Source organism: Microcaecilia unicolor, chromosome 2 (genome assembly GCF_901765095.1).
Source record: "Microcaecilia unicolor chromosome 2, aMicUni1.1, whole genome shotgun sequence".
Lineage (NCBI taxonomy): Eukaryota > Metazoa > Chordata > Amphibia > Gymnophiona > Siphonopidae > Microcaecilia > Microcaecilia unicolor.
Genome location: NC_044032.1, coordinates 244,181,066 through 244,209,039, shown reverse-complemented (window position 1 = coordinate 244,209,039; position 27,974 = coordinate 244,181,066). Strand labels below are relative to the sequence as shown.

The following is a 27,974-nucleotide window of genomic DNA, read 5'->3' as shown; positions in this document are numbered from 1 at the left end:
CTAAATCCCAACACCTAAATTAGGCACAGAGCGGGTGTATTCTATAATAATGTGCATAATTTCCAAAATGCCCATGACTTGCCCATTCCACGCCCATAGCCATGTCCCCTTTTCAACGATGTGACTTGGAATTTACGCACGTCACATTATAGTATACACTTAGCGAGTTGTGCGCGTAAATCTTAATCCCGATTGGTGCTGATAATTGGTTGTTAACATCCAATTAATAGCACTGATTAGCTGGTTAACCAATTAAGTTATAGACTACGCTTCAATTTCTGCATGGAAATTAAGGCGCCATATATAGAATTTGGGGGATAATTTACAAACTAAAATTTAGGCCTGCTCCAAAGCAGGCATGAATGTCAGCATCCACATTCGAGGTGTTCTTTTTGCGGGATTTTGCGGTAATGTTTTATAAAGATTCAAGAGCACCAAAATTTAAGCATAGGATGATGCTCGCTAAGTGTGACTTCTGTAACGGCAGTTCCGCGAGGAATTGCCACTATAGAATACTAGCGTAAATTCAAAGTTTCGCACCTAACTTTAGGCGCGAGCACTTATGTCATGTCAAAGGCTAGTCTAAGCGCTGCACCTAATTGTGTCAGGTGTATAACCTGCGTGTGCCTATCTGCTAGGCAAGCCTCTGACCCACTTATGCCCCTCCCATATCCCCACCCCTTAGAAGTTGAACACAATGGAATCAGTACGTGCAACTTCTAGAATAGCAACTAAGGGCGGTTGTGTGCAAATGCTAATTGGTGCCGATTAGTGCCAATTCACACCAATTTAGGCCAATAAGGGCCAAATTCTATATAAGGCACCTAAAAAATCCATGTGACAAATATTTCTGCCTAAGCATATTCTATAAGCGGCGCCTAGATTTAGGCACAATATGTAGAATATGCTTAGTTGATATCCCAGTGCCTAAAACTATGCACCTCCATTTACACCAGTGAGAACATGGTGTAAATCCCTGTGCGTAGATTTACGTGCACTGTGGCATATTCTATAACTATGCGCGTAAATTTTGTAACGCCCTTGAAATGCCCATTTCCCCACAGGGAGGGGTGTTTTACAAAGTCACGGTGGTGTTTTTAGCATGCGCTGATTAGTGTGCACTAAAAACACTAGCACACCTTTGTAAAAGGCCCACTAGGTGTGCTCTATAGAATGTGGCACTAATTGGCTAACTTCAATTAACAGACCCTATTCTATAACTTGCACGTGCAAATTTGCACACTAGGCAAAGGTAGGTTTATAGTATCCAGGGGATACTGTAGGTACTTAAAATAGCCATCTATTGACCTAGACACCCTGTTATAATAATGCCCTTCATGAGACCACATCTGAAGAAAGGATTGCTGTGATCACAGCAGATCAAGTGCATCATTGCATATGAGGTTTGAGGGGTTTTTTGGGGGGGGAGGGGGGTTAGGGATGTGTACAGGTAAAACATTTTTGGTTTGATATTTTTTCCCAATAATTGTGTGCTTTTTCAGTTTCACTTATTTTAATAACTTTTAATGCTCTTTAGAGGTTTTTTATGCATGCAAATCAATTGTATGCATGTTAATTTGTAGATTATATGCACATAAAATTGATATTGCTTGAACTAACACTTCTAAGGCACCTAAACGAACTGAGGGCTAGATTCTATATATCGGGCCTCAATTTCCGCACAGAAATCAAAGCATAAAGTGGCTTTTATTTAGCCGTATTTTATAGAATATGCGAGTGCTGCTCCGCATCGCTAAATGTAGTCGTGGTCAATTACGACAACTAGAACCTGGTGTAAATTCTGACTTGTAAATTAGGCACATAGTGGGTGTATTCTATAACAATGCACATAGATTTTAGAAACATCCACCATAACTATACCCACTTTTCAACTATACGACTTAGAATTTATGCACATCACATCATAGAATACGATTAGCGAGTTGTGCAGATAAATCTTAATTAATGCCAATTAGTGCTAATTACTTGTTAATATCCAATTAACATCTCTGATTAGCTAGTTAACCAATTAAGTTACACACATTGTTATACAATTCGCTACGATTTCCACGAAGAAATTAAGGTGCCATATATAGAATCCCAGTGTGAATGTGCAGCGACGACTGCACCTCCCTAGTTTTCCCCTTTATTTTGGCCTAAGGTAAAGCATCACCACCTGCAGAGTCCAATCATCCTTTATAGGAAATTTTATTACAGAAAATGATGCACACAATTGTTGGATTCAGATGACCCCAGACCCATTGATTGCATGTTCCTGCTCACTCTTTGCAAAGCTAGAAACTTAAGTTCTCAACCCAGCCCAGGCTGATGTAGTCTTTTATGGGGTTTTTAACCCATTATGTTCAAATGTAATGTGCATCATCATTTCAAGGTCACCTCCTCCCTAGTGAGAGGGAGTTTGATTAGATCCCCATAGAATTATGGGATTTAGGACTGTCATTTAGGTGTGAAAGAACTCGCTATACATTGCACTTTCATTTCCGTGCAGAATTCAAAGTGTATTCTATAACAATGCACATAACCTAATTGTTTAACTAGCTAATCAGCGCTGGATGTTAGCAAACAATTAGCACTAATTGGCATTAATTAAGATTTACACACACAACTTGCTAAGCGAATTCTGTAACATGATGCGCATAAATTCTAAGTTCCATAGTTGAAAAGGGGGCATGGCCGTGGCTGGGGTGTGGGCGTTTCTAAAATCTATGCACATTAATTAATGCCAATTAGTGCTGATAATTGTTTGCTAACATCCAGCACTGATTAGCTAAACAATTAAATTATGTGTATTGCTATAGAATACACTTTGAATTCTGCATGGAAATTATGGTGCAATGTATAGAATCCCAGGGATGAAGCTAGATTCTATATATGGAACCTAAAAAATTGGTGCTGAAAAACCCCACTTATCTATAAATGTGCATAAAGGTAGGCGTGGTTTATAGAACAGCACTTACGCCCAGGAATTGCGCCTAACTTTAGGTGTGGCCATTTGCACCAACTGAAACATCATGCAAATCCGCATGCTTAAATTAGGCGCTGATCCCCTTTATTCTATAATTGCACATGTAAATTATTGGAATCCACCCATGACCCTCCCATTTCTACACCCCATTTTTGGACTCGTGTAAAATTTAGTTGTGGATCTGGCACCTACATTTCCATGTGTATATTTCAATGAAATCTAATTAGTTCCATTAATTGCTTGTTAAGCTAATTATTGGTGTCAATTAGCTCGTCATTCCATTCAATTGCATGCACAAATTGGACATGTGACTAAATATGCAGGCACAATTTTTAACGCTTTTTTTTATTGAATTCAGGGGATAATGTTATTTTTACCTGCTTTTCTTTATTAGAAAAACAATGCCAGGTAAGATAGCTTTCTCCAAACCACAGTAATTTGGGGAGGAGTCACCTATGCTTACAGATTGTGGGTAATGTATAACTTGATATCTGTAGATAATACCATGGATCTGGTTTGCAGCTTAGACCAGCAAGTTTTCTTTTTAACACTGATGCTTATTTTTGTCACCGGTTTGTACCCGCATTAACCTCATTCTCTCTCTCACTCACACACACATACACGTGTAAATTTCCCTAATTTACCTGACATCTTTATTCTAGGTCTTTTCCATATTTCTCCCTCCCCTCCCACCCACGAAACTAAGTAGACGAAATATAGCAAACTGCTAACATCTCTGAGAACACACGACCCGTATGTGCACAGAAAATAGTGAGAGGGAGGGAGGGAGGGAGAGAGACAAGGGCGGAGGGAGGGAGAAGCAGCTCTTACTGCAGGCTTTCTCCTGCAGGCTGTCCCTCTCGTTAAACAGTGCATCCCCTTCCTTGAGCGCAGGCTGATGGTTTCCCTTCAGTTACATTTGGCATGCACGAGCGCTAGAGCTCCGAGACCAGGAACTGTTTTCTTAAGGAGGATCTGCAGTTAAAGTGAATCCACTTTTCTAGCTTTCCGAGTTGCACGAAGCACCTGCCCTGGAGAACTGATGCAGAGCTGGGGTGGACATGGTGAACGTAGGATGTCGGAATATCAGAGAGCCTTTTGTTCCATAGGCATTTTACCGTCTGATGTTCATTTCTTGGGTGGAATACTGTAGAGGGTCATGAACCAAGCTGATGCCTCCCGGCCTCTAAACTGGACCATCCGAAAGCTGTGCCACGCTGCCTTTCTCCCATCTGTCAGACTTCTCAAGGTACAGTTGAAAAATGTTGCGTGAAACGTGGACTGTAACATTTTGGTAGTTTTTCTTTCCTTCCATCTAAAGTATTACTGTCTGAACAGCAGGATCCTAATCCAGGAACACTTTCAACTTTGCATGTCTTTGGGAACCACATCGAATGGAAATTCTCTGTTTGTAGTAGCATCTTTGACAAAAGAGGGGGGGGGGGAATAAGATAAATATAGAATATTAGGCGATTCATTCAGCTGCTGGATGTATTTCATATTAAGATCTGCATGAATTCCTAGTGCAAAGAAATAAAAGCACAACATATTTATTGAGGTCATTGTTGAGGATGGAGTTTTTCAAGTTGCTGCTGCCGATAAGACGGTGCAAATAATCTTCTGGGACTCTGAATACTTACGCGCACTAATTCCTAAATGGGAGCCCTGGCAAACGAATACAGGGTTGTGCTGGCTTGACGATCGCGCCAAGCACTGGCCAGCGTTCAACCTGTGGCCAGCAGAGCTCGTAAATGATCAGGCGCTTTGGTTTGAGTAGGACAAGGGAACAGGTGTTGTGTCACAGCTTGATTTGCTGAACATGATTGGTTCATCTAAGTAGGGTCAACGCAGAGCTTTTTATGCCTAGATAGGAAATTTTGGTTTTGAATATCAGATTGGACAAAGTGTGAGACATGGTGGTCCTCAATCCTATTTGGTCCAAAAAAGTGCATAGGGTATCTCCCAGCCAAAGTCTAACTCCAGGCACATAGCGATTGCATCACTAATCTTGAATATGACAAGATTGTTCTATAGCTGAAAGGGAATTTATTTCCTTGCACTCTTAAGTTAGAAGTTACAAATTGAACTCAGGATTGTTAAGAATTATTCACTTATTTTACCGAACATAAATCTTGCCTAAGGGACAAGATTTCAGGATGGTAGGGTTGGGCAGCCTGAAGAATTTTGTTTCGTTTTGTTTCCTGTGATGTTTGCAGCATTGTTCGTTAGTCGTCATTTTTTTTTTTAATTTCAGGGGCAATGTCATTAAGAGTGTGTCCTCTTTGAAAATAGCGCACATTATTTTCAAAGAGGATGCACTATTATACCCAAATGGAAAAACACAAAGGGTAAATTCTACAGAATTACATAAGTAATGCCACACTGGGAAAAGACCAAGGGTCCATCGAGCCCAGCATCCTGTCCACAACAGCGGCCAATCCAGGCCAAGGGCACCTGGCAAGCTTCCCAAACGTACAAACATTCTATACATGTTATTCCTGGAATTTTGGATTTTTCCCAAGTCCATTTAGTAGTGGTTTATGGATTTGTCCTTTAGGAAACCCATCTAACCCTTTTTTAAACTCTGCCAAGCTAACCACATTCACCACGTTCTCCGGCAACGAATTCCAGAGTTTAATTATGAGTTGGGTGAAGAAAACTTTTCTCCTATTTGTTTTAAATTTACTACACTGCAGTTTCATCGCATGCCCCCTAGTCCTAGTATTTTTGGAAAGCGTGAACAGACGCTTCACATCCACCTGTTCCACTCCACTCATTATTTTATATACCTCTATCATGTCTCCCCTCAGCCATCTCTTCTCTAAGTTGAAAAACCCTAGCCTCCTTAGTCTTTCTATATATGACACCAAAGAAATCAGCACAAAAAAAGCACTATTCTATAGCCTGCACATAAATTTAGGCACTGCACCTATGAAAACATGGTGCAAATGCCTGGGCCTATATGTACATACAGAGCCCCTATATTCAATAATGACATGCATTGCTGAAACCACTCCCCCAATCCACCCCAAAATGCCCATGACCCTCCCATTTCTGCACCTCCTTTTTTGGGCCAGGTGTAAAATTTAGGCATGGATCTTGTGTCTAAATGTATGTGCCTAAGTTCTAATTATATCTAATTAGCGCCAACAATTGCTTGTTAAAAAGCCAATTATTGGCACTAATTGGCTGGTTATGTAATTAAATTGCATGTGCAAATTTGATGCATGCCTAAATTTGCACGCACAACTTTATAGCGCTCAAGGGAAGATGTCCCATGATCTTGCATGTTAAATGAAAACAAGCAGAAAAAATCTGTTTTTTTCCTGCTCATTTTTATTTTAAAAACATGCAGGAACAAGGGACATGCTATTGACATGTCCTATGTTACTGCAAATGACAGCTCATACCTAGGAATGGGCTCAGTTTCTAATAATGATATGCAAATGGTCCGTATGATTTGGAACTTAAAGTAACTTGGTGTGGTCTGCTGTTAAATAATGGGCATTTTCAGCTGGGGTGGTCTATACTGCATGTATTTGGATTTTGTTTTCATGTGAACATAAGAACATAAGCATGGTCATACTGGGACAGACCGAAGGTCCATCAAGCCCAGTATTCTGTTTCCAATAGTGGCCAATCCAGGTCACAAGTACCTGGCAAGATCCCAGAACAGTAAAACAGATTTTATGCTGCTTATCCTAGAAACAAGCAGTGGGTTTCCCCAAGTCCATCTTAATAATGGCTTATGGGATTGTTCTTTTAGGAAACTATCCAGACCCTTTTTAAAAAAAACCCTGCTAAGCTAACAGCTTTTACCTAAGCAGACAGTTGGTATCTCAAAATAAGGAAAGCTACCCCTTCTGCACAACTGCATCCTGAATCCATGCCCATAGTCAGGATAGGTAAATTCTTTCTCCAGCTGCTTTTCATGTTTCAGATGGAAAATGTGAATTCTGTTTGGATCCTGGGTGGGCAGGGGCAATGTACTGCTGTGGGAGCAGGTGCATGCAAATCTCATTAAGACAGTCAGGGGTGATTCCAGGGGATGCATTGCCTTTGCTGCTGAGGAAGGAAAGAGGGCATCTAGCACTTGTGATTATCTGCAGTATCTGAATGAATTACTGCTCATCCTAACGTCACGCAGAAGGAGGCAAATTAAAGGAAGAAAAATGGAACATATTGGGAGTGAAAATGCCTGCCTGCCTGCCTTTTGTGAAAACAGAATTTCCAGAACGGAATTGCTGGGCTGCAGCATATTTGCAAGAAAAATCACTTGCTACTGATGTGACCTCTGGGGAGGGTGGGGGAGGTGGATTCTTTATCTCCTCAGTGATGCTCTCCGGACACTCCTAGTGTCTTGAGAAGTTGTTTTCTGGTGCTCTGTTTGATGGATAAACAAATTATGCCCCAATTTCATAATTATTTCATCACTGCACACATTTTAAGAGGAAATACTATAAATTATTCACTAAACAATTCCAAGACAGGCTGTTGATGGCTTTATTGTCTTCTTTTTTTTTTTAAATAATCATTTTATTTTTAGGATTTTGTACTAATGTCAAAGGCAGTGGGGTGTGATCTTTATCATAAAGGTCTCATTTTTCTCTTGAAAATTCACACTCTCTAAATTGTATTACCTAGCTTCTCGGGGGATGATTTTCAAAGAAACTTGGATTTTAGATCGAATTACTTTTTTTTTCCCAAATCTGAGGTGAAGGTGAATTGAAAGCAGGCATACAAGTTATTGTACTGTCCTAGAGAATTCACAACCTGCTTCTCCATCCTCCCATAAGCCCCCTGAGGCCTACCTTCGAAAATACTTGGAAATGGGACCAGAGCAATCCCTAGTCCTCCTGCCTCTTTCAATACTGGTTTCAAAATGGTGCTGGTTAGGGTTACCATATGGCTCCAGAAAAAGGAGGATGGATTGAGCCAGCCGGGTTTTACTTCCATTGCTTTCAATGGAAGTAATTGAGCCAGCTGGGTTTTACTTCCATTGCTTTCAATGGAAGTAAAACCCGGCTGGCTCAATCCGTCCTCCTTTTTCTGGAGCCATATGGTAACCCTAGTGCTGGTGCTCCCTAGCAGTAGTCTTGTGGTACTTCTGCTAGGGTTCTAGCTGCTATATAAAGGCCTTTTCCACCAATAAAGCAACTTGACCTTTAGTGTTATTACCTCGTGACTACCACTAGGGGTGATAAATGCCAGAAGGGGCAGGAATGACTGGGGATTGTTCCTGTCCCATAACCATTAGACCCCAGGAATTTGTAAAAATAGGCTTAGTCAGGCCTAAGGGAGGGTAGGGGGCTTTGAAAGATAGGGGTATGTGATAATGGGGGAGCTTCAGGGGTATGTGCCAGGGGGAAAGAGAATAATGCCTTGCCTCTTTAATATATGCTGCAGGAGCATTGGGCCATGGATTAGTGGCTCAGTGCTCCCAGGTAGGATGAATAACGCTACTTGTGAGGTTGATCCAAGCTGTGTTACTCATGTACTGCGGGAGTCACTGTCCTGTGGTACTGAGTTACCACAGCTTTGTGACTCCAACAGTGAATTAAGCTGAGATAAAAGTCCAACTTTTACCACACCTTGATAACTACACCCCTCTCCCCCCTCCTCATGCACTTTAAATCAATTTAGCACACACAGAGGGATAAATATTCAGACTGTAGCTGCGGTGTTATGCCCAGATATTCAGTGCCAGGCTACGTCTGAACACAGTTTGTGAGGCCGGCTATCCCTTATCTGGTTGACGCAATATTCAGCACTTAACTGCCTATTTCAAACCGGATAAAGATAGGACTCTGTTTTATGAGGTTCAATTTCTCTGGTTAACCTTAGGCAGTTAAGTGCTGGATGTCGACACTTAACTGCATAAGTGATGACTCCACCCCCAGACCGCCCACAAAATCACTAGCTGTGGCTTTAGCAGTTAGTGCTGAAAACTAACTAACTAACTAACTAACTAACTGGTTAAGTGCCGCTGAATATCAGCCGATAGCCCTGTTCAAGCGATTAAATCAGACAGCAGGCTCTCCTGCCCAGTTATCTCACTTTCAATATCAATTCCTAATTCTTTAATGGTCACTAACAAACCAAATATGCCCCTCGTTAATGCTGTTTATGGCTGGCAGCCCATTACACATCACAGTAGCAGGTAGCTGTTTTTCCCCTTTTACTGTGCTCCCTCACTTTGTCTTTATATCAAATCTGATCTCAATTAACCCCAACAGAGTGTGGATTTAGGTGTTTTCCAGCACAAGAAGCCGTACTGCAGCTTGGACCATAAGGTCAAGCCATACAGTTTACTAATCCTGTGTTACCCTTCATGGTGCATGCATTTGGAAATTCATGTTTTTGCTTTTAATCTGGGAATCTTTTCGTTGTCATATTATTTAATTCATTAATTAATAAATATCTTTTTGAATGAAAAGGATAAAGAAAACAGAGACAGTTTGGGCCCAGAAATGAATCTGAGTCAAAGCTAGCACCTTGGTGGCGGCTGGGTATTATCCAGGACTGAGATAAAAGAAGCATGACCTGGATTCCCACAGGGCAGCTGGGTTGGTATAACAGAGCTGCAGCTCTCCAGAAACCAAGCAGACCAATGCAGTAGGTTGGTGTTTAGGTAGTATCTGGCAAACCCATATGGACCTAGATTTTATTTTTGTTACATTTGTACCCCATGCTTTCCCACTTATGGCAGGCTCAATGCGGCTTACATGGGGCAATGGAGGGTTAAGTGACTTGCCCAGAGTCACAAGGAGTTGCTTGTGCCTGAAGTGGGAATTGAACTCAGTTCCTCAGGACCAAAGTCCACCATGCTAACCACTAGGCCACTCCTCCAGATGACAGAATGTTCTGGCAATGGTCTCACTAATTGTGATAAATTTTCAGATTACTACAAAGTTTTGTAGTAAAATGGTAGAGGAAGGAGTGGGTTTAGATGTTGAATACTAATATCTGAAAGAACCAATAATGAAGAAAGCTAAAATTGATTTGAATAGGGATTGCTAAAGTATAAACAGTCGAGTTCTGTATAGAGCAGCTGGTTATATTCTTAGCTGTGTAAGGGCAGCCTGGATAGGCCAATTGGTCTTTTTCAGCCATCATCAACTATGTCGCTATGGGTCCCTTTTACAAAGCTGCAGTAAGCACTAACGTGTGCGTATGGCAGCAAAACGTGGCGTTCCACGGGGCGTGCTAAGGCATCCTGTGGTAATTTTGCCATGTGCGTGCACTATCCACGTATTAAAAAATATTTGTTATTTTTTGGCGCAGGGGGCATGTCTGGGAGGGGAGAGGGGTCATGTTCTGTGCTAATCGGTTAGTGCAGCTGCATTGCCTCAGGCTAACTGATTAGCACAGGCTTAGCACATGAGTCCCTACAACCTACAAAATAGTAGCAGGGGCGGACTGACCACTCAGGCAACCGGGCAGTGCCTGAGGGCCCAGAGGTTCTGCCCAGATGCCTGCATGCCTGGCACGCTGCTGGTGATCTAGTGGCCTCAGTGGGGGGGGGGGGGGCTGTTCTTTCCTGCCTGGCCTGCCGCTATTCCTCCCCACCTGGCACCACCATATTTAAAAAATGGCAGACAAGACTCCCTTTGGAAGTCTTGCGAGACTGTCGAGACCCGCGAGACTACCGTGGGAAGTCTCAGATGCCACTCTGAAAGCACAGCAGCGCTGGCAGGTGGGGGAATAACGGCAGCACAGCAGGCTGGAAAGAACATGCTCCCCTCCCCCCGCAGAGGCCACCAGACTACCAGGACCCCTCAAGTAGGACCAGAGCAGCGGGGGCATCGGCTGCGGCAGCAGGAGCATCAGGGGTGTGTCGGGCAGCATCTGGGCAGGGGAAGCAGACCACCCTCAGTGCCTGGGAGCCCAGACCACCCTCAGTTCACCCCTGGGTAGTAGTAGGAGCTCATGCGCTACTGGCCATGCGCTAATGTGAACATTAGTGCATGCCCACTATTGAAAAATTCAGAAAACCAGCCACTTTACCCTAGCGTTAAAAATGGCTTAGAGCGCAGGAATGACCCCGTGTAAGGACATGCTAAGGTCACTTTTTACCTCTGTCTGATAAAAGGACCCTCAAGTTTCTTGTTAGTTTAGTACCATGCAGGGGTGTAGCCAGACTTCAGCGGGGGTCCAGAGCCCGAGGTGAGGGGGCACATTTTAGCCCCCCTACCCCGGCGCCGCCAACCCCCCACCTGCCATTTTTAACCCCCTGCTGCCATTTTTGACCCCACCACCACCACCTTTGACCCTCCCCGGCACCAACCCTTTCGATCCTCTGTTCCCACCGCCGCCAACCCTCCCCCGCCATCGGGTACCTTTGCTGGCAGGGGTCCCCATCCCCCGCCAGTCGAAGTCCTCTTCGGTGCGGCCACGTTGCTGATCTGCAAGGGCAGGCTTCTGTTTCTGTGAGTCTGATGTCCTGCATGTACGTGCAGGATGTCAAACTCACAGAAACAGAAGCCTGCCCTTGCAGATCAGCAACGCGGCTGCGCAGGCTTCTGTTTGTACGTGCAGGATGTCAGACTCAAAGAAACAGAAGCCTTCCCTTGCAGATCAACAACGCGGCCGGAGAAGAGGACTTCGGCTGGCGGGGGTTGGGGACCCCCGCCAGCAAAGGTCCCCGACGGTGGTGGCAGCGGGGGAGGGTTGGAGGCGGGAGGTGGGGTTCAAAGGGGTTGGCGGCTGGGGGGTCCAGGGCCAAATCTACGGGGGCCCATGCCCCCATGGCCCCACATAGCTATGCCCCTGGTACCATGCAGTTTGAATATTATATAGTCTTTCAAACTTCAGGGCCCTTTTACCAAACTGGGGTAAAAAGCGGCCTTAGGGCGTCCTTATGCTGGTCATTCCCACACAATAAGACCATTTTTACCGCAGGGGTAAAATGACTGCTTTTTTTTATATATTTTGAATTAATTGCCGTGTGCTAATATTCCCATTAGCACACGGCAATTAGCATGTGAACCCCTACCACCACCTATTTTGTGGACAGTATGGGCTCATGTGCTAATCACGCACTAATCAGTTTGCTCACAGCAATGTAACTGCGCTAACTTTTTAACGCAGAACACGTCTACTCTCCGCCCCCCTGACCCATCCCCAGCACTAAAAAATTAAAATCTATTTATTAGCAAGTGCTAAACACATGCCAATCACAAAAATATTTTTTGTTGGGGTAAGCACGTGTTAATGCTTACCGCAGCTTAGTAAAAGGACCCCTCCATATTTTTTATACTTGACATACCGTCTTAATCCAAAAATCACAAAGCAGTTGCTAATACAAAATTATAAATATACTGTAAACAATTACAATAAAACAATAAGAATTATAAGGGGTCTTTTTTAGCGCACAGTAATATTTAGTGCGTGCTAAATGTTAGTGACATATGGGCATCGCTAACGTTTAGCACGCCCTAGATATTAGCAAGAGCTAAAAACTCTAGCATGATTTAGTGAAAGAAACCAATAACTTACAACAAAAACAGACAAATTCCACAAATATATTCCCCAGCAAGCTTACCGCTCACTAAAAAGGGAGCCAGCGGTAGTTCCCACCCCAAGCGTGTGTCATATCTGGCGCTACAAAAATATTTTTATATTTATAGCACCAGTGTTTACCCCGCCTAATTAGGCAGTGCCACGCAGTGCCCAGTTACCTACATAAGTATTGCCATACTGGGAAAGACCAAAGGTTCATCATGCCCAGCATCCTGTTTCCGACTTTGGGCCAATCCAGGTCACAAATACCTGGCAAGATCCCAAAAAAGTACAAAACATTTTATACTGCTTATCCCAGAAATAGTGGATTTTCCCCAAGTCTATTTAATAACGGTCTATGGACTTTTCCTTTAGGAAGCCGTCCAACCCTTTTTTAAACTCTGCTAAGCTAACCGCCTTTACCACATTCTCTGGCAACGAATTTTGCCAGAGAATGGTTTACTCGGGAGCCCTTACTGCCACCTCAATGGGTGGTGATAAGAGCTTCCCCCCCAAAATGGCCACGCAGCAAGTGTTTCACTTGCCATACGGCCATGTCCTGAAAAAGACAAAGGCCTGCCTTTTACCCACTGCAGTAAAAGGGGGCCTCAGTGCGCATCAAAAACAGGCACTGATGCCAGCGGAGGCCCCCTTTTGCCACAGCTTCATGAAAGGACCCTTAAGTAAACACCTCTACAAATAGTGATGTTTTAATTATCTTGGTCTTCTGTTGTGTTTAGAGGAATTCCCATCTCGTCTTCATTAAATAGGTTAGCCAAACCATGTTATTTGGGTATTGTTATCTGTAGCTTTTGTGCTTTGTGTTGTGATGGCATTATTTTGATGTTTGTCAATTTTAAAAATCTTAGGGACCCTTTTACCAAACTGCAGTAAAAAATGGCCTGTGGTAGTGTGGGCGTGTGGAATTGCCGTGCGACAGGCCATTTTTTTTTTACCTCAGTGAGAAAGAGGCTATTTTAAAAATAAAAGTCATTAATGGCCATGAGGTAATATAAAAATTGACGTAAGGCCATTTACTCCCTGAGCCCTCCCACATCCTATTTAGTAGGCAATAAGGGTTCACACGCTAACCTGGCGGTAATCAGGCATTGCATGGTACTGCCCAATTACCGTTGGGCATGCCCCCCACACTAGAAAATGCAAAATTATTTTCTGGCAAGGGAAATGGCAGGTGGGAAACACAAAACTACCAGGTGCCCGGCGGTACTGCTGTTTTGCCACATGCTACCTGCAAGATAGCCCTACCGCTGGTTGATAAAAAGGGCCCCTTTGTTTAAATTTTATTATATATGTGCGTTGTTCTCTGCTTAGAACTTGTGGATAATGCTGAGTATAAACAAATGTCATTATTATTTTGACATTTTCATTCTTTTAGCTGAGGTCTCTCCAGAGTTGCATTTTCATGTACAGCCAGAACAGTTGAAGGTTGTTTTGCAGGCTGTGGTATGTTCAGGGTTACATTACTATTACTCCTTTTACTTTGGTTTGCCTGCTTATGTTTAATTATTATAAGGAAATTAAAACTTTGCTACTCATCTTTTTGACAGATATTCTTGTGCTCTCTCATATTATCCCTCAATTAATGGCACTCCACTGTCTCCCAGTAGCTTCTTGTATAAAAATCTAAGCTCTATACTCTGAGGGGTCCTTTTACTAAGGTGCGCTGAAAAATGGCCTGCGGTAGTGTAGACGCGTGTTTTGGGCGCACGCAGAAATATTTTTCAGCGCACCTATAAAAAAATGCCTTTTTTTGCCGAAAACAAACATTGGGTCTGAGCCCTTACCGACAGTCATTGACCTAGTGGTAAAGAATCTGGATGGTAATAACCTACGCCAAATGCCACTTGGCGCTTGTCCATTGTGCGCGGCCCGAAATAAAAAATATTTCTCAGATGCACGTATTGGATGCGTGCCAAAAATGAAATTACTGCAAAAGCCACGCAGTAGTTGGGCGGTAACTCCATTTTGGCGCACATTGGGTGCAAGTAGACGCTTACGCGGTTTAGTAAAAGGGCCCCTGATTTTCCTGACATTGAGCATCAGGTTACATTTCTTTTCTTAAGTTGCATTCTAGTAGTATTCTGAAAATCAATGGTGTATCCTCAGTACTCGGGGTAAGATTGTATATCACAAAAAATGCAGGGGTCCTTTTACTAAACTGGTAAAAGGGGGTCTGCGTTTGCATCAGCGCGTGTTTTTTACATGCGCTGAGGCCCCCTTTTATCACAGCAGATAAAAGGCTATCTTTTTTCAGGAAAAGAAATAGCTGTATGGTAAGTGAACCACTTGCATGGCCATTTCAGGGGAGAGCACTTGTAAGGGTTCCTGCCCTAACCCGACGGTAACCCGGACAGCGTGTGGCAGTGTCCAATTACCGCCAGGTAAGGACTGTCGCTACAAAATTGAAAATATTTTTGTTGTGCCAAAAATGGTGCATACTGGGGGCAGGAACTAGGACCGGGTTCCTGCAGTAGCCTGGCAGTAGTTCCTGATTGGCATACGGCAAGACTGTTGCTGCACGCCAACCCTTTACAAAATGGGCCCCACAGTTTGTTTTTTCTTTTTCCCAGTAGCAGAGCCTTTCTTATGGAATTCCTTCCTGGGGACAAGAGGTAATATTAGGTCATAGAATATCTTCCCTAATTTTTTTGACTGTAGGTGTTCCAGAGGTTTCATCCTTGTCTGCAATTCTGTATCTTGTCCCGCTCTGCTGGAGACTGAAAAAGCTGAAAGTGCATTACAGAGTTTATGCTAATGACATTCAATTCTTTCTTTCATTCCATTCTTTGGATGCAGGACTGATTAGATTACCTACAATTCTGGATGAAATTGCTGAGTGGTTGTATAACAATAGACTTGTGCTGAATGTTGCCAAAACAGAAATCTTAGCTGTCAGTCATAGACTGGCTTTGACATTACCTATTCTGGTTAAATTTAATAATCTCTGTAAATAAATGCATGCATATATACAATTACGTGACCAGGATATTGTTGGGTTGGCACAAGTTCATTGTCCTGGGATCATTCTAGACTCTAGAAGCTTCATATTCAATATTTAATGAAAGATTGTTTTTTTCAGGCTACATATGTTGGGTAAATTGAGACTGATGTTACCTCAGATGGAATTTAGGTTGGTTGTGCAATGTCTTCTTTTATAAAAAATTGATTATTGTAATTTGCTGCATTGTTAACACTGAAGCCAAGATAGGTAGTACAGAACTCAGCAGCTCAATTGGTGTCTGGCATTCCTCAATTCTATAACATTGGCACTTGCACTGTATTCGTTCTTACATCACACATAAATAAATCAATGACAACTTGTTTGCTGGATAATTAATTTGGCCGCAGCTTTATTAATAAATCATAAACTTAAACAAAATAACAGAGTAACTTGTTAGCATTTCAATACGACCTTCAATTCTCTTGTATTCACTTTAATAGCTAGTCGGTGCCAACCTAGCTAGACATACTTATTATCAAATGTATTCATACTCAATACTCCACTTGTAAAGTGAGACCTGCAGTGACGTCAAGGCCTCACTCCCACTTATGGTGGTTTCGCACATAAGCATATTACACAAACTAAACCATAAATCCATTTAATTAATTATCCTTAAATGAAGGCTGCTTGAAATTCACATGAAATTTTCCGTGCTGAGACTTAATAATTTTCCTTCTTGTAACTCAATAAATAAAATTAAACAATCCTACCCCCAAAATTAAATACTAACCTCCCAATCCAACCAAAATTAGGGAGGGATTGAATGGGATTAAATTTCAGCCTCCCAATGTTCTCACACTTCTGTCCCACCAATCTACCTGCTGTATCTCCACAGCCCACAGCCTTTAGCCTGCCAAAATGCTGTGTCTTTCATGATCCTTTGCCCCACCCTAATTCCAAACAAAACTCCCTATGTTAACACCTCACAGCCCCAATCAATTTCCTTTCCAAGTTACTTTTTTAAATTCAATTAAAAGCAACCCCTGTCACTTCTCCTCTTCATTTAAAACTTTTTCCTCCATCGAGCTATTTAAATAAATAAATAAATTCAGCATTAATTTATATGCCATACTACCTTAATAAATTTAACATTACGAGCCCTGTTTAGTAAGCTGTGCTGACGCTAGAGACATCCACAGGAATATAACGGGTGTCTCTATCATTAGCGTGCACTAAAATGTTAGCACGCCTACAGCACGACTTGGTAAACAGGGCCCTAAATTATTTCATCAATTCTATTTATAAAATAATTCCCTCCCTCTTCCTCTTTCGTTTACTCCTCCGTTTTTCAAACCCTTCCCCTCTCCCCCCACCCCACCTTTCAAAACAAATCTATTAGAACTACTGCAGTAATGCGAATGTTATATGCCCATAGTTAATTCTATGGGCGTTTCTTCATATTTCACCAGTATTAGCCAAGCTGCACTAGTTACCAACCTATGAAAGAGTAGTCTGTTAAGATGTGTGTATTTGATGTTTTACTTTTGTTGTATTTGGTTTTATTCTTATATATGTTTTATTGTACTCTACTTAGGTGTAGGTGGATTATAAATACAGTAAATACATAAATAAATGACATTCATTCAGAAGAAATAAAGTTGAATTTACATCTTCATGAGTGATATCTCTGAAGTGTAGGATTGAAAATTTGTATTTTTGCAGATGAGACAAAGATTTGCAAAAGGGGTAGGCACTCCAGAGGGAGCAAACAAAATAAGAAGTGATGTACAACCATTGATCTGCATGGTCCATCCAGACTGCCCCAGGGCCGCCAAGAGGCGGGGACAGAGGGGACAAAATTCCCCGGGCCCGGGCCTCCAAGTGGGGCCCAGAACCGGGGTCTCTCTCCTGCTCCCAGGCTGCTGGCACCACAGTCCCCAGTCTCTACCTGCCTACCCTCAGCTCCTTTGACAGCCCCCTTCTGTCTGCCACCAGGCCCCCTGCATTTAAAAAAAAAATCTCTAATTGGCAGCGCAGCGCCTCACGTCTGTGTGAGAGCGGCAGATCACCTCGAACCTTCCCTCACTGTGTCCCGCTCTCGTCTGATGTAACTTCCTATTTCCGCAAGGGCGGGGCACAGTGAGAGAAGGCCCGAGGAGAGGTGATCAGCCGCTTTTACAAAGAGGTGAGGTGCTGCGCTGCCGATTTAGAGATTTTTTTTTTTAATGCAGGGGGCCCGGTGGCAGACAGAAGGGGGCTGTGGATGGAGCTGAGGGTAGGTTGGTGCAGACTGGGGACTGCGGCACCAGCGTCCTGGGAGCAGGAGAGGGAGGCGACAGTAGTAGCGATTGGGGGGGGGGGACGACGGGGGCCCAGAGGGCGGCCTTGCCCTACTCCCGGCTCAGTTTCTCGGCGGCCCTGGTCTGCCCAGCAAGGTGGCCAGAGTCGCATCTGACCCTCACAGGTTATACTCCTTCATGAATTAATACTGGCATCACAACCAGGACAGTTGGCAATTTGTTGCTGTGTCTATCACATATAGACAATTACTATTTTATGATTTTGCACTTTTTTAAATACAAACAGTGTATCAATAACAAGAAGTCAGAAAAAAACGTGAATTTTATCATAATATTAAAAACAATGTAATACAAACATGAGCATCAAATGTTATAGATATGGATGGGCTTGAGTGTAAATTTTAAGGGGCTTTGACGTTATCTTCAGAACTTTTAGTAAAGAACAGTGCTGGGCACAATTCTACAGTCTGTGCCCTGAGAATGTCAGGGATAAATCAAACTCAGGTAAACATATAAAGTATCACATACCATGTAAAATTAGTTTATCTTGTTGGGCAGACTGGATGGACCATACAGGTCTTTATCTGCCATCATTTACTATGTTACTATCTAGCTTATTTTCGAAAGGGAAGGACGCCCATCTTCCGACACAAATCGGGAGATGGGCGTCCTTCCCAAATCAGCATAATTGAAAGCCGATTTTTTGCATCCTCAACTGCTTTCCGTCGCGGGTACGACCAAAGTTCACAGGGGCATGTCGGCAGTGGACCGAAGGCGGGACAGGGGCATGATTAAGAGATGGGCGTCCTCGGCCGATAATGAAAAAAGAAGGGCGTCCCTCACGAGCATTTGGTCGACTTTACTTGGTCCCTTTTCTTTCACAACGAAGCCTCAAAAAGGTGCTCGAACTGACCAGATGACCGCCGGAGGGAATCAGGGATGACCTCCCCTTACTCCCCTAGTGGTCACCAACCTCCTCCCACCCTAAAAAAAAAAATTAAAAAACATTTTTTTACAGCCTCTATGCCAGCCTCAAATGTCATACCCAGCTCAATCACAGCAGTATGCAGGTCTGTGGAGCAGTTTTTAGTGGGTGGAGTGCACTTAAGGCAGACAGACCCAGGCCCATCCCCCCCCCCAACCTGTTACACTTGTGCTGGTAAAATGTGAACCCTCCAAAACCCTCCCAAAACCCACTGTACCCACACATAGGTGCCCTCCTTCATCCCTAAGGGCTATGGTAGTGGTGTACAGTTGTGGGGAGTGGGTTTTAGGGGGAGGGGGTTGGGGGGCTCGGCACCCAAGGTAAGGGAGCTATGCACCTGGGAGCAATTTGTGAAGTCCACTGCAGTGCCCCCTAGGGTGCCTGGTTGGTGTCCTGGCATGTGAGGAGGACCAGTGCACTACGAATGCTGGCTCCTCCCACGACCAAAGGGCTTGGATTTGGTCGTTTTTGAGATGGGCATCCTCGGTTTCCATTATGGCCGAAAACCGGGAACAGCCATCTCTAAGGTCGACCATCTCAACATTTAGGTCGACCGTCTCTAAGGTTGACCTAAATGTTGTGGTTTCAGTGTCCCCAACCGTATTATCGAAATGAAAGATGGACTTCCATCTTGTTTCAATAATACGGGTTTCCCCGCCCCTTCGCCGGAACGTCCTTAGAGATGGACACCCTTAGAGATGGTCGTCCCCGTTCGATTATGCCCCTCTATATGTATGTAAAAGCATTATCAGAAAAGATACTTAAATGATTTCTTTGGAGTAGATCAAGACAGTGTTAAATGTAAAAAAAAAAAGGTGGGAAAAGTTTGTGAAAAGGACACAAATGAATTTTGGTGCATTTTCTGGTCCAAAGGTCCAAGAATCTCAATGTCTGTGGCCATTACTCAGACTCTTTACTTTATCAAGCATAGATCACTTTGGACACCTAGGAAATCGAAAGCCAATGGTCACTCAACTTCTGATCAGTGTTGGTCTTGTCACATAGAAACTGGCACTCACACACATTCTATTTGAATGTGGCACTCTTTTCTGGAAAGATATCTGGTCCAAAATTCAGGGTATTTTACAATTCAAAGAAACTTTATCACTCAAAGTTGTCATCTGGAAATCCATTGTATCGTCTACTTCTTTATTGGATGATGACAAAAAGCTATTTGATTTTTGCGATTTCAATTGCTCTGAAAAGAGAGCTACTACTGACAGGAGGTGTGTACACAACATATGCACAGAGTATGACTACGCCACTGGCAGTCAGCACTGCTAGCGGCTAACAGTTAACGACGTATGTAGCTGTCGGTAAACACTAGTGGACATGTAGTTTAGGAAGGAGGTGCAAGGGTGTCATTGATTATTATTATTATTATTAACATTTGTATAGCACTACCAGACGCACGCAGCGCTGAACACCTGACACAGAGAGACAGTCCCTGCTCGATAGAGCTTACAATCTAAAAATACAGACAGACAAGACAATTAAGGGCGAGGAAAGTACTGGGTGAGAAGGAACAAGGATAGAGGAATGCTAGAAACAAAAAAGCTTTAAGAACTACTGGTCTACATAAAGCCGGATTTCAACAGATATCCATACCTTTTTTTTTTTTACTTGCACAAATTTACCATACACAATTTTTCTAGAGAAAAAAAAAGTATGTGGAGTTTGTAATCCATGCCTTGGTAGTTAGCAGGTTGAATTATTGCACTTTGCTTTATCAAAATCTTTGAAGAGTTGCCTTAAAGAGATTCCGGATCATATAGAATATTGCTAATTATCCTTTATTGACAGCAAACTACAGTGATCGTATAATTTCACTCTTGTCTGAAATTCATTAGTTACCAGTAAAGCAATGGATCAAAATTAAGATCCTTTCAATTGCTCATAAATGTATTTTCAGGAAATCTCTAAAGGGGTCTTTTACTAAGGTTAGCTCGAGTTATGTGCTGCAGGTCCCATTTTATTCCTATGGGCCCTGCTGCAGATAACTCGAGCTAATCTTTAGTAAAAGTCCCCCTAAACCATTTATCAGAAATGTTGAGTTCCGATCATATTTCTCCTCCAAGTCATTAAGTTCAGCCAGGCTGGAGTTATTGGTCACTCTATCTTTGTCACTAGTGAGGCAGATGACAACTAGAAACTCTGATTTCAAATATATTGTACCCATTCTGTAGGACACCCTTTCCCTTGAGGGCAGACTGCAATTTACCTGAAATTCTACAAGATTTTATTTCATTCATTCTGTTTCTAATTGTTTATAATACAATCAGATCTTAACCCTAGAACGCATGACGTTAAAAATATACATATTAACGTCATGGGGGCCTTTAGGCCCCCATGCACATAATGTAGAAAAACACACTTAAATAACTTTCACAAGTTTATTTCAAAATTGCTCAATAAAATATGAATAGTGGACAACATTTTAATTATAATTTTTCACAGAAAACACCAAAAAATCTTTTTTTTCCCAAATTTCACGCAAAGACATGAAAACACACAAAAATGCATAGAAATCTATAGCAAACTAGCTGCAGCTACATTTTTATTCTAACTTTCTTTTCTATTATATTAGTCTTCCAAACAATTCTGACATGTTATTTTTTCAGAAGAGTGTTCTTTGCAAACAGTTTCCTTACAAGTGGAACAATATCGCTCAGTTTTCCTCTCTATGTTTCTTGGACACATGAAACAACGCTTTCGTTTTCTTTCTCCTGGCTCTGGAGTAATCTGAAACTGTACGCCACACCGTTTCATTGCTTCTTTAGTTTTCTTTGGCAAGCATTTCAAGTCGCTTCGCTCTATCATGTGAGGTATTACAAGTTCATGACAAAGGTCCTTCAAGAATAAGCGTCTCCTGTCCTTCCTCTGTGCATGAAATTCAGGATGAGTTTCTGTATAAATAATGAATGAATTTAGGGCTGCTACATCAAGCATATTTGAAAATAGTACTACAGGCCATCGTTTTGTTTGCCTCTTACACGAATATTCTCCCACCATCTCATCCATTTTATCTACACCTCCTTTTGTTGCATTGTAATGCAGGATGATTTCTGTTTTCAATTTTTAGTTATTGCTGTCAACACTGCAATCGTGATGCATGGTACTGAGTAAAATTACAGATTTCTCCTTCTTTGCCTTGTAAGATACCAAAGTCGCTTTGTTATTGAATCCAAAGACACTCTCATAAAGTGCTTGCTGACGATTGTGTTTGAGTGCTGCTGGAATTTCTCGTCTGTTTTGCTTTATAGTACCAACAAGTGTAATAGCTTTTGCAAGCAGAAAATTGCCTAGTTCAACATTGGTGAAATAATTGTCCATGGTGATGTTTCTACCTGAATTGAATATTGGAACAGCAAGAGTTTTGACTATTTCAGACCCCAGATCCTTCTGTACTGGTGCACCAACCTCTTTGCCACAGTAGATTACGCCATTTATGCCATAATAATTTGCAGAATCACACATCCAGAAGATTTTTATACCGTACTTGGCTGGCTTGCTGGGCATGTATTGTATGAATTTGCAGCGTCCTCTGAACGGTACAAGTTGCTCATCTACAGTAACATTAGTACTAGGATTGTAAAGTTTTGTGCAATTTTTGATAAATATGTTCCAGATATAACTGATAGGGGCTAATTTGTCTGTTTCAAACCTCGCTGCACGAGTTCGCTTATCATCAAAGCGAATGATCCTTCTAATTTCCTCATATCTGCCCACTGACATTGTCGCCTTATAGTGTGGATCAGAAAGTGGGTCCAGAAATAATTCTCGTATTGGGACATCATACAATTTTTGACTCCCTGCCAGCAGGAAAAGTCCAATATATGCATAAAGTTCCTCTTTTGAGATATTTTTCCAGGACTTATTTTTTGCTGAAGCGATACGTCTTCCTTCTAGGTTTGAACATAATAGGACCTCTTCTGCAATATTGTCAGAAAAATAAGTACAGAATACATCTTTAGGGGTAAAGTAACTGGGACTTCCCACAGCTCCTTGAGCCTGTCTCACAATATTGTGTATTGGAGTACGTCCGACTAATGTAGGATTACTGTCCCAAAAAACATTCGTTTTGGATGTTCTACTTATCACTTCTTGAGGATCCACTAGATTCACTTCTTCATCATCAGAAGAATCACTGGATGAGGATGTTTGATTAGCTGGTGGCAGATATTCTTCATCAGACAAAGATAGTTCACTTTCATCATCGCTTTGAAACATAATCGCTTCAATCTCTTGGTCAGTCAGACACTTGGAGGAAGACTGTGCCATTGCTGACTAGATGTTAGAAAATGAAACAGATTTCCTCTCAACAGCTTATCTTATCACAGGTCCTTCAGCAATTAGCTCACAGTGTATACTGTCCTCAGTGTTCAGAGGACCTGAGGTGATGTCATGGCCTTATCACTCCCTCCAAAAATCACATGACATCCTCACATGTTATTATCCACACCCTGGCCCCTCCACCAGCATTACTGAGTACAAATAAAGTAACTTGAGACACAAACACTTCTGAGAACATGATAAAAACACAATTCGTACAGATGTAGTTTTCACCAAACAAGCATTGTTACACCATAATGCCTATGAAAAAAAATTATATGAACAACTGGATATTATCAACAATGACATACTTGAGTAATACCTTGAGTTTCAAAATTCTAACTAAAGTAATTTTGCAGATAATAGCAAAAATGTAAGCATGGGGGCCTAAAAGGCCCCCAATATGCGTTCTAGGGTTAACAGGCTATAAGAGAAATATGGAGGACCATTTTTGATATGACATTTAAATCCAACTTTGGACATTTTGCTCAAAACATCTAAAATTCAAGTGACGAATATAACAATTTTTGAAAGCAAAAAAATGTTTATTTTTTTTGTTTCAAATATGGCCTTTTTCTAGTTGTTGCTCTACTCAGTACATTTATCTTTTGGACCATTTTTGGAAAAATGAAGTCCAAGTGAAAAGTGCACAAAATCAAGCCATTGGGATGTATAAGGAGCCACCATTCTTAGTCAACTGGCCACAAAGACATCCCAGCAGAGCAGTGGGGCACCCTAGGGGGCATTGCAGTGGACGTCACATAAAAGGTCTCAGATACACATCTCCATTACCCCCTTATATTGTATGGTGAACCTTCCAAAATCCTCCAAATACTTACTGAACCCAACTGTTACCACTACAAATGCCCTTATTATGCAGGTGTCACCTAGATGTGGGTACGGTAGGGTTTTGGTAGGTTTTAGGGTCATGTGGAACAAAAGTGGATTATGGGCCTGGGCCCCTTCTCCATGGTGCACTGCACTAATCACTAGACTACTCCAGAATCCTGCTTGATGCTCTGACTGACCATAGATTCTGAGGCTATCATAGAGGCTGGTGTGTACTGCTTCTTTCACCTTTCTGGGCAGGGGAAGGGGTGAGTGACTATTGGTGGAGTAAGGGGGTCATTCCATTATTCCTTCAGTGGTCATCTGGTCATCTGGGGCACTTTATTGTTGTTTAGTTGTTATTAAAACAGGTCTAGCTCAAAACATCTTATTTTGGTCCTGGACATTTTTTGTTTTGTTATATTATAGCAGAAAAATGCCCCCGAAGGAAGGATGGAGTGGAAAACGGATAGTGGCTCTTCAAGGACAAACCAAGAGACACCCAAGCGGAGGAAAAACACTCTTTATTGCTAGTATCTTAAAGACTCAACATGGCACCGTGTTTTGGCTGAACGTGCCTGCCTCAGGAATCTCCACTCTGAGCATCACACCTCAGACCTCACTGTCACTGATCAACTGACTATCGCTCTGGCCACCACACGCTGCTCATACCATACAAACACATGCCCCAGACATGCCTTCCTTGTGATTTGAACGCACTGCAGTCAAACTGCATAGAAAAATGTTTAGAAAATGAGTTTCAAAAATAGTGATTTGAATGTTTTGGCAAGCAAAATGTCCAAATGCTGCTTTGTGCCACTTTTTAAAATGTTTTTCTCTTTCAAATATGAACCCTATACATAAAGCTCACAAAAAAAAGACACTATAGTATAAAACCGCTAAACATTCCATTAATCAAATAAATGAAGAATTCAGTCAAGAGCAAAAGACATTAACCTAATACATTAAACAAAGAGCTACCATCCACCCACACCCTTCTTTAGTTCACGGAAAAGCATGTATAAATATGTATGTCTTTAACTGCTTCCTTAAAGCTACATACTCACTTTTAATCCTTAACATAGTAACATAGTAAAGGATAGCAGAGAAAGACCAGCATAGCCCATCGGGGCTGCCTAGGAAGGTTGTTGGGATAATTCTGCAGTTTCGTGCCTAACTTTAGGTGTGAGCACTTACACCATGACAAAGGCTGGTGTAAGTACTCGTTCCTAACTGTTGGCAGTTAGGCGTGTAACTCCTTGTATTATCTAACCTGTGTGCCTAACTCCTGCACAACAACCCTGAACAGATTCTTTTAACGCTAAAGCAGGAGCTGCAACAGATCCCAAAGGTGAAATAACAGTAGGTCAACACAATTCTTGGGCACAGTGGTTAGAGATCTCTCTGTGGGTCTAAATGAGGCCCCCAAACTAGATGCAGACTGAGAAGTAGCTGACTGAGCCAACTGAGCTCAGGTACTCACCCCATGTTCAATGTAACTTGCTTGTTGATGGGTCCAGTTACTGGAGCGGAAGAAGTAGAGGCAGTTTTTACCTTGGCAAACCTTTTAACCAATGGTCTCATGCTCCTTAGGTCACATGTCCATGGGCCGCTCCACAGGGAGTCTGAATAAATGCTGTCAGTGGGCGATGACATCATAGCAAGGGGTAGGACTTGAAACCAACCACCACAATGTTTGGGCCTTCTGCCTTTACTCTTCCTTACGACTTCCCATGGCTATCAAAGCCAGCCTCTGATAATTTTAACAACTGTATGGGAGATGGGAGGGCGGTAGAACGAGAGGACATGATATGAGAGTGAAGGGGGGCAGACTCAAGAAAAATGTCGGGAAGTATTTTTTCACGGAGAGAGTGGTAGATATTTGGAATGCCCTCCCGCGGGAGGTGGTGAAGATGAAAACGGTAGCGGAATTCAAGCATGCGTGAGATAAACATAAAGGAATCCTGTGCAGAAGGAATGGATCCTCAGAAGCTTAGCCGAGATTGGGAGGCGGGGCTGGTGTTTGGGTGGTGGGGCTAGTTCTGGGCAAGACTTCTACGGTCTGTGTCCTAAAAATGGCAGATACAAATCAAGGTAAGGTATACACAAGAAGTAGCACATATGAGTTTATCTTGTTGGACAGACTAGATGGACCGTGCAGGTCTTTTTCTGCCGTCATCTACTACGTTACTATATGTTACTATGTAGTATATAAAACAAATAAGTAAATGTTGTTTAAGAATATTTTATATTTTCCCTGAATCATTTTAACAATTAAATATTTAGGATTTTTTGCACAGCTGTGAGTTTTAGTATCCAGTGTGTCACACATAAAAGCATCATCTCCCAGGTGTGTCACAACAAAAGAAAGGTTGAGAACCACTGGTTTAGAGAAATCTTCTGCAGTGCTATTTTTGTCCATGAGTACGACTGCTTTTGAATCTCTCTCTAATCTCATTACTTTGCATCTTTCAACTCCTACTGCTTCTCAGTCTCAGACCTCTTCACATATCTATCTCCCACCTTTCACAATGCTGTTAGAACTTCTCTTCTGCCCTAAAACACCTGACATAAGCTCCACTTCCTCTTCTTTTCTGATTTAGAATTTCAATTTTCTGTTCATCTTTTCTCTTTTGTTTTGAATTCTCCATTCAGCATCTATTAACCAGGTTCTGATTTGTGTATACTCTGCTATTCAACTTCTCTGTCAGTAACATAGTAACATAGTAGATGATGGCAGAAAAAGACCTGCACAGTCCATCCAGTCTGCCCAACAAGATAACTCATATTTGCTGCTTTTTGTGTATACCCTACTTTGATTTGTACCTGTGCTCTTCAGGGCACAGACCGTATAAGTCTGCCCAGCACTATCCCCGCCTCCCAACCACCAGCCCCTCCTCCCAACCACCGGCTCTGGCACAGACCGTACAAGTCTGCCCAGCACTATCCCTGCCTCCAAACCACCAGCCCCGTCTCCCGATCTTGACTAAGCTCCTGAGGATCCATTCCTTCGGCACAGGATTCCTTTATGCTTATCCCACACATGTTTGAATTCCGTTACCATTTTCATTTCCACCACCTCCCGCGGGAAGGCATTCCAAGAATCCACTACTCTCTCCGTGAAAAAATACTTCCTGACATTTTTCTTGAGTCTGCCCCCCTTCAATCTCATTTCATGTCCTCTCGTTCTACCATCTTCCCATCTCCGGAAAAGGTTCGTTTGCGAATTAATACCTTTCAAATATTTGAAGGTCTGTATCATATCACCCCTGTTTCTCCTTTCCTCCAGAGTATACATGTTTATAGCCATACTGGGTCAGACCAATAGTCCAGCTAGCCCAGTATCCTGCTTCCAACAGTGGCCAATCCACTGTCACAAATACCTGGCACAAACCCAATTAGTAGCAATAATCCATGCTACCAGTCATGGCTTCCCCATGTCCATCTCAATAACAGACTATGGACTTTTCCTCCAAGAACTTGTCCTAAACTTTTTTAAACCTAGCTATGCTAACCGCTGTTACCACATCCTCTGGCAGCAAGTTCCAGAGCTTAACTATTCTTTGAGTGAAAAAATATATCCTACTATTTGTATTAAAAGTATTTCCATGCAATTTCATTGAGTGTCCCCTTGTCTTTGTACTTTTTCAAAGAGTGAAAAATCGATTCACTTTTATTGATTCACTCACAATTTTATAGACCTCATTCATATCCCCCCTCAGTCATCTCTTTTCCAAGCTGAAGAGCCCAAACCTCTTTAGCCTTTCCTCATACAAGAGGAGTTCCATCCCCTTTATCATTTTGGTCACTCTTCTTTAAACCTTTTCTAATTCTGCTATACCTTTTTTGAGCTATGGGGACCAGAATTGAACACAATACTCAAGGTGAGGTCGCACCATGGAGCGATACAGAGGCATTATATTACTCTAGGTCTTTTTTGCATCCCTTTCCTAATAATTCCTAACATTCTGTTTGCTTTTTTGTCTGTCGCCACGCACTGGACAGAAGATTTCAGCGTACATCTCCCTGAAATCTGTTACAGTATCTGTTTACATTTCTTGTACCTTTATGTAGTATTAT

At 42.3% G+C, this 27,974-nt stretch overlaps 1 protein-coding gene across 1 annotated transcript in view; it reads left to right on the top strand.

Annotated features, from left to right (window-relative positions):
- Positions 1-4,145: 4,145 nt before the first annotated feature.
- Positions 4,146-27,974, top strand: part of TRPM3 (transient receptor potential cation channel subfamily M member 3) — a 714,222-nt gene continuing 690,393 nt past the window's right edge. The window contains exon 1 of the mRNA XM_030193857.1: positions 4,146-4,235. Coding sequence (XP_030049717.1) covers positions 4,146-4,235 — 90 coding nt within the window. The remainder of the gene's footprint in view (positions 4,236-27,974) is intronic.